The following is a 13,101-nucleotide window of genomic DNA, read 5'->3' on the forward strand; positions in this document are numbered from 1 at the left end:
TTGAATACCTTGTGCAAATGATGGCAGAAATTTTTGTGAGACAGGTTTTAATGAAAAGGAGAAAACAGAACATGATTTTATGGTTAACTTGACCGTAAGGACAATGTTGCTAGAGCCTTCTATTCAAAAAGTATGAAAAGTGATATTTTCCCCCAGAGATATAAGATTCAAATCTTTCTTAAAATGTATAAGGGACTGGATTTTTCATTTTTATTTTTCCTAGGTGAATTTATAGTTCTTTTTTTTCTAAGAAGTTCATCTGAAATATAAAATCTCTTTCTGCTTTTCAGCCTTACTTTGGTCACAGAAGGTGGCTCAGGTTCTTGATTATCCTCTGTTTTTTAGCATTTGCTCCAATGCGCAGCAGTGGCCTTTCTCTTTGGTCTCTAGACCGTTTCAAGTCATCCTGGATCGGACCCAGCTCCCTGGATTCCATTTTCATGTTATCTTCTGTATCTCATAGTCTAATATTAGAGCTGTGTCATCATTTTTCTCATTCTTGACCATCACTGTGGTTTACTATGTCCCCCAACCTTGTGTTAGACACTCAGTCTCCATTGCAACACAGTTGAGAGGAAGATCCTCATAAGAGGTGATTAGGTCATTAAGGGCATCGCCATAGGGATGAATTTGCGGGGGGGAGTGAGTTCCTAATGAAAGGGTAAGCCCCCACCTCTCATCCTTTCTTGCCATCACACTTTCCACCATGGAATGATGCATCAAGAAAGTTCTTGCCAGATGTGAACCTTTCAACTTTGAAATTCCTACACTTCAGAATTTTAAGAAATCGCTGTTCTTTATAAATCATCCATGTCAGTTATGGCAGCACAAAGTGGACCAAGACAAATGTTTAGAATAAAAAAATAGTTCTTCATATTCTCCCTGGTACTTCTTATTCTCTTTGCTTTGTTTTTAAATTTTTCTTGCGCTGAAATTCTGTTCTTATTTATTCATCTCTTTTCAGGAGTTTTGTCTTTGAGAAACCAGATAGTTATAGACAAGTGATGGAGTGAAGTTGTGTTTATTTTGCCTTAGTACAGAGTATATTTTCATGAGGCAGGAGTCCACACCAATGACCATGTAACTAATTTAAAACTTTCTATCCATGATTTGATTATGTTTTAATGAAGTATTATTATAGTAATTCAGGATCTACAAATAGCGTGGAATGGTTTAGGATAAGAGGAAGAATGCTTTTAAGTATCATGGGGTTTAAATGGGTACAATCTAGTAATAAAGTCTGGGGCAGCACCCCACCTCCCCCACCAGCAGCTCTCAGATCTCTGTGCGAAAGGTCAGAGTGCTCCCTGCCATCTTCTTCTGGTAGTCCTTGTCAAATTCTTCATTTTGGGCCACAGTAAAATAGTTCTTCCAGTCACCAGGCATCCCTGAAACAAGGCAAAATCTCAGTGATTGCTTCAAGAGTCCAGGGAGAATTGAGTGTACACCCAAGTTGTACAGTGGTATTGCTGGCAAGAATAAGCAATGCAGCATCAAACACTAATGGGAAAATCCAAGTAGACATGAGAATTACAGGGTTTCACTTGACATCTTAGGATATATGTCTCATCTACCTTTCCTCATAAAAGGGGAGATGGAGTGGTCCATGATGCTGCTAGGTAGAGTAGTATAGTTGGCTATTGGGTTTTGCTTCATGACATCAAATGAGGTATGATAGATGATTTTATTCAGAACTTCCTCTGTTATGTCTTTCTCCAGGAACTTCAATATCTTCTCAATTCTCCTCTTTGGGTTCTGTATGTAGAACAATTACACAAAATAAATATTTTGGGATCTTCCATTAGGGATGATATTCTGTTAAGGTTAACTGCATTTGTAAAGAGACATGTTAAGGGATTCATTCAAATATATTCCACAAATATTTCTCAAGTGTTACTAGTGAAAGGCACTGTACTACCCCAGATGTGCAGCAACAAGAAGATTGGGACTATTTCTATCATCAAGGAAATTGCCCTGCAAGAAGGAAACTGGGTATAAAATGAGCAATTGAAGTTCTAGATGTGCTTCCTGTGTCCCCACATTCCAGGAACGGGGAGGACAGGATGGGGATCATCTGAAAGAGACCAGGAGACCTCAAGAGAAGGAGAAATGTCAACTTCTGGAGGATTTCAGGGAAGGCATAGTGAACAAAGGAGAGTGTTGGTTAGTGTGATAATTAACTCTAGTGTCTGGGCTATAAGAATTGGCAGCAAATGGTCTATGAGTTTAATAGAAGGCTAATAAAAGAACGAGTTTACCCAGAAGTGTACATGTTTGTACCTTGCTTCTTTCTGATAAAAAAATAGTTGCAAAAAAAGGAGTTATAGCTTTTGATTAAATTTTAGAGTACTTCTTAGCATGGTCATAGGTGGCAATTTGTAATTCAAGGACATTAATCCAGACTCACAAGTGTTGAATCTGCTATCCACTCATCCACAATGAAATGAAGAAATCAGTTCACTGTCCTAATGTGTGACACTAATCCTGCAAATTTCAAATGGACTAGACCTCAAGTAGTAAGGAGGGCATAGAAGAGAGAGAAGGAAGTAGATTTCTTGAACAGAAATATGCACAATTGATAGTTATGATCGCAAAAATCTTTACAATAATCTCATGAGATAGAGATGATATAATTTTGTAGGTAAAGAAACATGACTCATATGTATCAGGATTCAACAAGGTGATCTGGCTAGAAGGCACAAGCTATTTCCAGAGGAAAAGGGTCTTCTGGAAAGTGTGAAAAAAAGATACTTCTGAAGACAAAAAATATGGTTAGAGCTGAGGGGAAAACCTAGCTGGAAAGAGTGTCATGGAGAGGTTCTTCTGTTGGTAAGTACACATTCCAGTGTCCCCACATCCCAGGAACTGGATGACAGGATGGGGATCGTATTGCCTTCACCTCTTTCATGTCCTCATAGAAAAGGTAGAGAATGTGATGCTGGTCCTTCATATCCCACCATCCCTTTACATGGTCATACCAGGAGCCCCATAGCACTGAGGAGGAGAGAGAAGGGACATCAATGTCAATATGAAACTTATCAAATGAGCATGACTTATCAAATAAAAGAGGAAAATTACTAAATACAACCAAAATACAAAGATACTGAGCAGAAGGATTCTTATTGCACAAGACAGAAAACTTGTTCTTTGAAAGTATTTTGGAAGATTGTGAAAAATATTCAGAATTTCCTGGGTTATATTTCCACCCTCGAACTTAGTTTTCCACAAGATATTGTCTATGGCCAGGGAATAAAAATCTTTTCCTTGCATCACCACAAATTGTATAGATCAATAAATATTGTTTCCAACATGCTGATTTTGAAAAAAAGACTTTCATTTTAAAAAGTCTCTAATTACCTGCTCTTGGGACATCTTTGTTTTCAGTGATGGTAAATGGGAGGAGAGAAGATTGCTGGGTGTCTTTTGTTGTCCCTGTGAACCCTCCTGTACCTTGCATCTTTATCTACGTTGCCAAGCACTTTGCAAGTTGACCTGCACAATCTGTCACCAGGGTCTCCTTTTACCTCAGAATAATAGATGGACTTTATTTCAAGAAGCATTGGAAGGCTTTTGCAAGCAGGAAGAGAGAAAGAACAATATATTTGTTTCACTGATGCCTCCCAATTGACTCACTTTATTGATTGCTACCTCCACCAAACGCCTCAGCTTCTGTGAAGGGGACCTCTCCTATCTCCAGGGAACTGTTGCTCCTTCAAGAATACTTCACTAGTTCTTGCTGATTTCCCAAAACTCTGCCCACAGCATTGTGAATAGTCTATTTGTTGACATCTCTTGGGAGACCTCATTCATGACATCTACTTCCTTGCAGGACCTTGACAGATACAATTCAGTGAAAACTCTTCTTTTTTGATGTCAATAGCTAAGTGAGGGAGAAAATAGGAACCCACAGTTTCCTTTCACTTACCTTTTCCATCTTTGAATGCTTCAATGTATTCCTCCCATGTACCAGGGTCAGGCACCATTGAATTCATTCTTGAAAAATGATAGTAAGATACCAGACAGTCCTTGGTATTTCTAGATACATAGATAATCTGGAATCATACAGAAAAGGGAGAGAGAGGAAGAGAGAAAGCAAGATAGAAAATTATCACCATTTAGTGCTGAGGTTGTTGTTTTTAGAAAGCCATTTTGGAGAGTCTTGGATGATCCTATTGGAGGAATAGAGCATACATATGTTTTCTACAAAGTGATCATCTCTTCCAGTCTGCCTAGAAATTGTTCTGATTTGTAGCTGGTAGTCTTTGTGTTACTATTGAGTACCTCTTCTTTTAAATCCTAGAATTTTCCTGGGTTGCACATAAATACTGTACTCATCCTAACTTAACTTGGAGAATAAGGTATGTTCATCTATTCAGGGTGCTCTAACAAAGTACCACAGACTGGGTGTCAAATAAAAACTAGAAAGATTATTTCTCACAATTCTAGAGGTTAGATTGTCTGGTCAGGTCTTGCTTCCTCTTAGATGACCATGTTTTATAAGAGTCCTAATCTTAGGACCTAAGGACCTAATCATCTATGAAAGCACCCCCATTCTTAAAACCATTACTTTGAGGATTAGAATTTCAATATTTGAACTTGAGAGGGTCATAACATGTGAAGGAAAGGTTCTCCTTGGATTTTGATAAACAAAAAATCTAAATTATAAAGTGGAAGGAGCTAAAGCAATGAGCTTATTGTCCCATTCTTACAAGATGAATCCCAGGCTTATAGATAAATTATCATTCCTATATTTTTATTCATGGATAAGATTGAAGACCTCTAAGGACAGTGCCAACTCTTTTTTAGTGATGTTTGTGATGCTGATTCTTAAAGGAAAGGCAATGGTATGTCCTGGCAAGAAAAAAATGACCTCTTAGCTTCTTGTCTTGCTGTCCCCCTCCTTCCCTAACCACCTTGGGTTCTGTTCCAACCTATGCTGCTTTCAGTGGGGTTGGGGAGGTAGAGCACTGTGGTGATGGGTAGTGTTCCCCCCCAAAGGTCCATATGTAAAGAATTGGTACTTAGGGTAGAATTACTGGAAGAGATTGAGCCTTGTGAGAGGGAGGTCTTAGGTCATTGGAGGTGTATTCTCAGAGGGGATTGTAGAATCCTGTGTCCTCTTTTTTGTCTGTCTGTCTCTCTTTCTCTCTCTCTGTCTCTGTCTCTCTCTCTCTCTCTCTCTCTCTCTATATATATATATATATATATATATATATATATATATATGAGTGTGTGTGTGTGTGTTTACACACATACACATATATATAGCTAAAGATGTGAAAACTCAATCTGATATGCACTTTTGCCATAAATTGCCCTAACTGGAGGTCTAACTAAGTGGACTGCCTGGTCTTGTATTTTAACCTTCAAGCCAAAATAGTCCTCCTTTTACTTCACAAGTAGCTGTGTCAGGTATTTCATTACAGTACTTCAAAGCCAACCGATACAAGCTCAAAATTTTCTCAAGCACATTTGCCCAGCATATCACTTTATCAACAGAATTTGTGTCCAACACAACCAATACTCAGTCATAGTTTCCTCTTGGTGAATTACTCTCTCTCTCTCTCTCTCTTCCATTCCCAACTACATTTCACCTATTATTCTCTTAGTCCTGTCATGACTATTGTTCTGGCCCATTTTTTGCTGTTCGATTTCCATCCAATATTCATGAACATAATTAAGAAACCAAAAAATCTGAGGTAACTACAAAGCCATGTATCAATATATTCTCAGATATTTCTTAATTTTTATGTCAGCTCTTGCTTTCAAGGCCTGAGTAACTGACAGTATGAGTCTTGGGCTAGATAGGGATGTGTAGTCCAATGTTAAATCAATTTCCAAGAGTTTGTTGACCTGTATTAGTTTTGAATTGCTGATGAAACAAGTCACCACAAATTCAGTGTTTTAAAACAATGTTGATTTATTCTTTTAAAGATATGGAGGTCAGATTTCACTGGGCTAAAGTCAAGGTGTAATCAAAACTGGTTCCTTTTGGTAGTTCTAGGGAAAAATTCATTTCCTTGTGTTTGACTCTGGAGTGTGACTGCATTTTTTGCCTCCTGACACCCTCCTGGATCACTCTAACTTCTTTATTTGTCACATTTCCTATTTCATAAGTCCTTCATGGTGATATCTAGGGCCTAGATAATCCAGGATAATAGTACCATCTTGAGATCCTTAATTTCATCATACCTACAAGGTCCATTTTGCAATAATAGCATTCCCAGGTACTGTTTAATAGATGCAGATATCTTTGGGCAATCACTCTTCATCCTATTATACCATCCTAAAATGAAAAGCTTGTACTAAGTTCTCTAAAGTCATTTCCTACTCAACTAACTCACAAATCTTAGTGCATAAAGAGAGATAATGCCATTGATATTTCTACACTATTTAGAAGACCTGAGTTTACAAAAGGAAGGTGTTAGTATGGTGAATAACCAAGGGCTAGTGTATCTTCTGACACTAAGCCTACAAGATCTGGTAATAATATTGGTTTTTGAGCAGCAAAATTAGCATGTCATGAATGGAATTATCTGTGGCAATAAAGCAAAAATTTTTTACGAGTCAAGGTATCTTGGGTATAATCTCAGGAATGGGATAGAATTCCTAAGCATAGTCTTATGGCTGTCTATACTATTTTGTCTTGCCCCCCCCTTTCCCCTTCACAGGAATGGGAGACCATTTCTGAATATGAACAACTGTTCAGTAGTATTGTACTTTATTTGGAAAGAGGAGATGGTCAAGATAAAGAATTGGTGAGTCATAGAAACCCAGAAAACAGAATTGCATTTTGTATATGGACACGGCACCAAGGATAGTGCTATAGCTAAACAGACATAACTCTTATGGTTTCTAATTGAGTTCAGTACAGAAAATGAAAGAGCTTGTGGTTATCTTGGCAGTGAGAAACTTAACATCAACTCACTTTGTTTGCAACTTTCATGTAATTGGGTTTCCCTAGGATCTTGCCTATAAGGAGATATTCTAGTCCAGTTAATATGAGCATCTGATTCTGCCATGTGATTTTACTTTCTATTGTAAATTTCAATTTAGTATTTAGTTTATATTCATATTACATTGATTTCAAGTTTCACTGGTAGAGCACATATCAAAAGGAAACACTAATATAGTCAATGTACACTGCATTTGTGGGATTTGAATTAGGAAGTGTCATTTGTATTATTGCATGGACATAGAGGCATAATAGCACCTGGAAGCTTGCTTCATGAGATATGTTCTTTTTAAGTGTGGGCCAAGTTTCTAGATGCTAACAAAATCAGATTTCTCATCCTGAAAGGAAGAGAAATAGTTTTTGAACACCAAAGTGGACATTATTTAATTGGAACAGCCAGATAATGAACATGAGCATGGACTTCAGATTTTGACAGTGGAGAATATAATTGACAGACTCAGCTGCATCACTCTGAATTTACCACCATATTCCTTGAAAGGCCACATTTCTGAAAGGCTGCTCTTAGCTAAAGAGTGAGCATGATGGGGCTTTCTAGGCAATCAAGACTCTCTGGTGGTTGGCTTTGGTTGGAGAATCTGCATTGGTGTGGCTGCATTTTGTTCAGGGCTTCATTGAAAATGTCCCTAGATCTCCTTACTTGCCCCACGGGATCAGGCCAGCATCACGATCTGATGGCTCTCCATGCTCCTTTGTCTACACTTTCTCCCCGCAGGTTTTTCCCCAAGTAGATATTTGCATATCTAACTCCCCCATACCCTATGCTTGTTGGAGGACCCAAACTAAGATTCCAACCTTCCTCAGGAAGTGCCTGCTTTGTTTCATTGATCACTGCCTTTGAAGTTGGATTAGTTGTCAATCAGAACGATTTCCCAGTATATTTCTAGAAATAGTATTAGGAAAGGAAGGTGGATCCAGAGAAAAGGGTATGGTATTATGGCCTACAGCTACCATGTTCAATGTAGTTCTCTGATTACTTTCCTTTGACTGTCTTTGCTTGTTTCTACTTAGAGTAGCAAATTTTACTTTTGAATTCTCTTTCCAGAAGGATGGTGGTAGCATCTGAACAGGTAGATGAGTCTTCAGAGTTCTAGGAGAAGGCATTTTATTGGCCAGGTCCAGACCTTGGAAATAAGTTGAACATTTCTCATCAGCTACATGGATCCAATAGTGTTTTGTCAAACGTTGGGAATCATATTGACCACACGACTGGCTCTGTGCCTTAAAGAATGATGTCATAGTCCGTGTTGCCCCCCTAGCCCATAGAGTCTACCTGTCCATTCTGGTAGAGTACAACACTAATGAGGCACAGCAAAACATGGAGGCAACACTGTTTCCCTCTCCTGTTGAGCACTGAGGTGTGCCTGGGTGGGCAGACAAAGAGGCTTTGGGAGGTCTAGTTTAGTGAGAATAAGACTCAGGGTATCTGGTTCTTTGGGCATCTCTGTTGTTGCATGGAAGAGCTGCCTATTCCTCTGAAGAGAGGGAGTTTACTGGGGCACCTCGATGGCCCTAGAAGCTCTGTCTAGAGTTTCAGCCTTTCTTTCAGCTGTTACTTCCATAACCAAGTTCCTGTCGTGTGCCAGCACTGAGCACTGTGCAGCAAGATGCTTTTAACTGAAAAGTGGAGCTTTATAGTCATCAAGTAATTTTTCCAAATAGTTAAATGTGGGAGCCATGATGGGAAGTCATCAGTCGGTGGGTGTGGAGGGCCACAGAGGTGGAGCTCTGTGAGAAACAGGAGATAAGCAAGGCCAGGAAGACTGAGTAAGGCATAGACAGAATCATTCCTAGAAAGAGAAAGTCCAATGCTAAGTGCTAGAACACTGAGCGCAGCTGGGACTGGTTAAACACTGCATAAACTTCAGGGGAAGGCTTGCAAGGAAAGCAGAAGTGTCATTTGTGGAGAACAAACCATCTGACAAAGAAGCAGATCTATGGAGAAAGGGAGGTATTATATGGAAATATGGTGGAGAAAGAAAAGAAAGGAGGGAAGGAAGAAAAAGTAAAGACCTTGTGGAAATGAAAAGAAAAGCAACTCTTGACTGTTCTTCCTCCTCTTCCCATCACCAGCACTATCCACAAACAAAAGCACACAGAAGAGGCCTTACAGATGCAAGAGGGTGCTTTCAAACTAAGGACTGTCCATAAAATGAACATAAGTGGAAAAGGGCTGAGTGTATTAATACCAAATTACTGTAAAAGTCAGAAAAAGCAAACCACTTTCCCAAACCAACTACAAACCTGAAAACATGGTGCCACAACCTGTCAGACTAAATTCAATATTCTGAAACAGAAATTTGGGAATTGTATATATATATATATATATATATATATATATATATATATATATATATATATATATAAAATCAGAACTACAAGAAATAAGAGTAGAAATGAAAAAAAGATAGGCAAGTACAAAAAGATCTGGTAGAAATCAAGAAAGATATAGAAAGAACATAAAAGAATATTAGAAACAGATTAAATTATGATGTAGACAATGGAGAAAAGATTTAAATGCAAACTTAACAGGAGATAGTGAAGGAAAGCAAGAAAATGCCTAAGAAAATAACAGTGACAAAATGAAAGAAGTGAAAAAAAAGTGTCCAAAGCAGAAGACAGGTGAGGAAGTTCCAAAACTGGCATGCATTGAAGTTCCTGAGAAGTAAAAAAAAAAATAGTGAGATGGAAATAATTTTTAAGTCCATAAGTTGTACAAACTTTCTGGAACAAGCCCTTTAATTTACATCTAAGCCATGGGAAGTAGATTTATAATGATCAATTCTGAAACATACTGAAGTTACTAGATCTGAAGATAAGGACCTCTAGAAAACAGATGAAATGGTTCATGAAGTTGAGAGAATACAACTAGCCTTGGACTTCTTAAAAATAGCATAAAAAAAACAAACAAACAAGGGAAAAGTGGAGTAGCATTTTAAAGAGGCTTTAGGAAAGAACTTGTGAATAAAAGATACTGTAACCAGTGCAGCTGTGCTTTAAATACCAAAAATTGTAGAATAAATGATTGAGTGTGTAAGAAGTCACTAAATGCAGCACATAGGAGCCCTTCCTTCACTATCTATGAGAATAAGTTTCATTGAACCAAGAAATGACCCAGAACACTTTGTTAAAAGTACTTAAGAGCAATTTTTCACATTATTTAGTACTAGATCTAAAATAATGCAAGTAAAGTCCTGGGTAAAATAATGTGTAGAACTTATACATTACAATGAAGTAGAAATAATGCAACTCGAAATTTGAGTAATATCACCGGCTTCTGTATAAGTAATGAGGGAGTCAGAGGATTCTTTTGAAACCAGCATATCAAATCATAAAAGATTATGTAAGAGAAAAAAAATTTACATTTTTAGAGGTAGCAATTTATAGATAGATAAACACTGGCAAAAAGGTAGAAATTTTCTTAATCATAAAAAAATAAAACAAACAAAACAATAAAAACCCAAACAAAAAGTCCTGCATGCACTTAAATAAAAGAAAAGAAAAAAAATCATATAAACACATTAAACATTATTATACACAGTAATTTCAAATGAAATTTTTAAATCTGACATAATTAGAACCAAAATTTTTGAATTTTGAATTTTTGAATTAGAACCAAAATTTTGAAATTTTTGAATCTGATATAATTAGAACCAAACCTATTAGTCATATCAATAAGAGTCAGTGCTCTTAAATTTAGAAGTATTAAGGTTTTTCAAATTGACTCATAAAAGGAAATCTAACTATATGCAGAATAGACCTTTCTAAAACACACTGACTAATAAAGACCAAAGTAAAGGAATGAAGAGAGATAAAACATGCAAATTAAAAATAAAAAGGAATTGTGATGCTATTAGATAAAGCAGGATTCAATTCTTATATGAAATGAAGAAGGAGGAGCTTTATAGTGCTGAAGACCCTATTAAATTAAGAAAATGTCATAACAAATATCTGGTATTATTAAATAATAATATAAATATAAATAACAATAGGCATTATTATAGCTATTATTATTTTACAAATAAAAAAACATTAGATTTTGAGATGCCTAATAACTTGTTCATGGTCAAGAATCTCAACCACTATTTCTAGCAGAATAGTTGGATTCCCAAGTCTATGCCTTCTCACTATTGGGTTATCTTCTGTTGCCAAAGGTCCCATTTATTACTATATATTTTATGAAAACATGTTCTTTATTCTCTACTTGATTACAGACTCTTCAAAGGTGTTGTGCCTTACATTTCTTACTATATTTGATGTGATGCATGATGTTTTTTGATATTGCTACTATATAAATTTGATTTAATTCTTTGGTAGACAGGTTTTAGATAAAATACATTTGAAGACATTCCCTTCGTGAGCTGGCAGCAGAATGACACAGGAATGTGGCTTTTCAAAACATGTTAAAAACAACTGACACATGATGAACACAAAATTATATATTCTTATGGGGCACTGTGATAATGTAACATGTATACAACATGTAATCATCAAGTCAAGGTAATCAGCATTTCCATCTTTTTAAACAATTATTTTTCTTTGTGCTAGGAAACTTTGAACTCTTCTAGTTCATTATAAGTTACATAATGAAATTATTGAAAACTATAGATGACCTACTGTGCTGTATAGAATGCTGGAACGTTTTCCTCCCATTTAACTGTATTTTGATGCTCATTATTCAATTTCTGTCTGGTTCCTCTTCCTAGCCTCTAGTGACTTGCAGTCAACAATTTCTATAAAATTAAATGTTAAGTCCCACATATGAGCAAAAACATGCAGTATTTTTCTTTTTGTGTCTGGCTTATCTCTCTGAACATAATGTTCTTTAGTCACATTTACATTGGGGCAAATGACAGAATTTCACTCCTTTATGGCTAAATAATATTTTAGTATCTATATACCAAAAAATTATGGCTCAGTGGATGCTATGGTTCCTCAATCTTGCTATGTTAGCTTTCCATCATGAAAACAGATACTTCAAATAATCAACTTATAAAGAGGAAAGATTTGTTTTAATTCACAGTTTTAGAGGTTCCAGTCAATGACCATTTGGCCCTTTTGCCTTGGGCCTATGATGAAGCAGCATCTCATGGTGAGAGCGTTGGGTAGAACAAAACAACTCACCTCATGGACAGGAAGGGCAAGACGGAGAGCAAAGGGTCCCTCAACTTCAAGGGCACACCCAATGCTCTAAACCCCTCCCACCATGTCCTGCCTACCAAAGGTACTGTACCTTCTGTCAACTCCAAATGGGGATCAAGCCTTTACTATGTGGACACTGGGGAGACATTTAGGATCCAAATTATTTAGGATCCATCTGCCTTCTCTACACTAAAATGCTCCAGCATAAGGAAAGAATGATTACCTGATGCTGCCAAATCATACATCTTAGAAAAGGAATTTGGAAGTCATTTTTTCCTACTTTTTTGACTTAGATTATCTTCAGATTCCTTCTCAGTTTCATTTGGAAATACTTTCTAAGAGGCCTATGGGAAAATGCCTTCCTTAGGTGAAGACTGACCCTGTATGGTGGTAATGACCTCTCAGGTCCCAGCTGGGCACACTTACCTGAGTTGAGAGATGGAGGTAAAGACCACTCTAGGAAAGGGTGCTGGTCAAAGGTGTTGGCCCTCTGGCACTTTTGCACATCTCCATCATTTTGGATCATGTCCACAATCTCCTGTGTCCAGGTTGTTCCTAAAAGCATCAATCATTCTCAATACCATTCACCATGGCACAGTTCAATCCATTTTTCCTTGATTATTCAGTTAAATTTGCTTTTTCTGAACATGGAACAGGATCATCTCATGTGTCACCTTTTCTGTATGCCAACCAAAGTGGGTGGGATCCTCCTTTGAGCACTGGAGGCCCTCCATTCTCATTGTCACGACCTGCTCATAATATGTGCTTCTTTGAACACCTGTTCTCTGTATCCTTAGTATTTAGCATAGAAATTTGCAGGTAATAGACCTAGATTGGTTGTATAAATATTGAATCAAATGTAATGAGACATAAAGATGAATTAGCCAATGTCCCTCCTTTAACAAGCTATTATGGTTTTCTTTTTGGAGGAAATATGGCAGAGACTGCTTATTATCTAGCTACTATTCATATTTTTTTCCTTTCAA

General features: G+C 37.1%; 1 protein-coding gene across 1 annotated transcript; it reads right to left on the reverse strand.

The window, feature by feature from the left end:
- Positions 1-1,275: 1,275 nt before the first annotated feature.
- LOC143386158 (sulfotransferase 1C1-like) lies at positions 1,276-12,641 on the reverse strand. The gene is made up of 6 exons (XM_076841438.1): positions 12,542-12,641; positions 8,000-8,097; positions 3,926-4,052; positions 2,900-2,994; positions 1,575-1,755; positions 1,276-1,388 (listed from the first exon to the last, which is right to left on the reverse strand). The coding sequence occupies exons 1-6, from the start codon at positions 12,639-12,641 to the stop codon at positions 1,276-1,278; spliced, it is 714 nt and encodes a 237-aa protein (XP_076697553.1).
- Positions 12,642-13,101: the final 460 nt, after the last annotated feature.

Source organism: Callospermophilus lateralis, unplaced genomic scaffold (assembly GCF_048772815.1).
Source record: "Callospermophilus lateralis isolate mCalLat2 unplaced genomic scaffold, mCalLat2.hap1 Scaffold_1018, whole genome shotgun sequence".
NCBI classification, from domain to species: Eukaryota; Metazoa; Chordata; class Mammalia; order Rodentia; family Sciuridae; genus Callospermophilus; species Callospermophilus lateralis.

Coding starts and splice junctions, on each gene's coding strand:
- LOC143386158 (XM_076841438.1), bottom strand. CDS start 12,641: ATGATCCAAAATGATGGAGATGTGCAAAAGTGCCAGAGGGCCAACACC. Junction 4,053..7,999: donor TCTGGAAAGAGAATTCAAAA/GTAAAATTTGCT, acceptor GTATGATTCCAG/ATTATCTATGTATCTAGAAA. Junction 1,756..2,899: donor TCTATGAGGACATGAAAGAG/GTGAAGGCAATA, acceptor TTCTACATACAG/AACCCAAAGAGGAGAATTGA.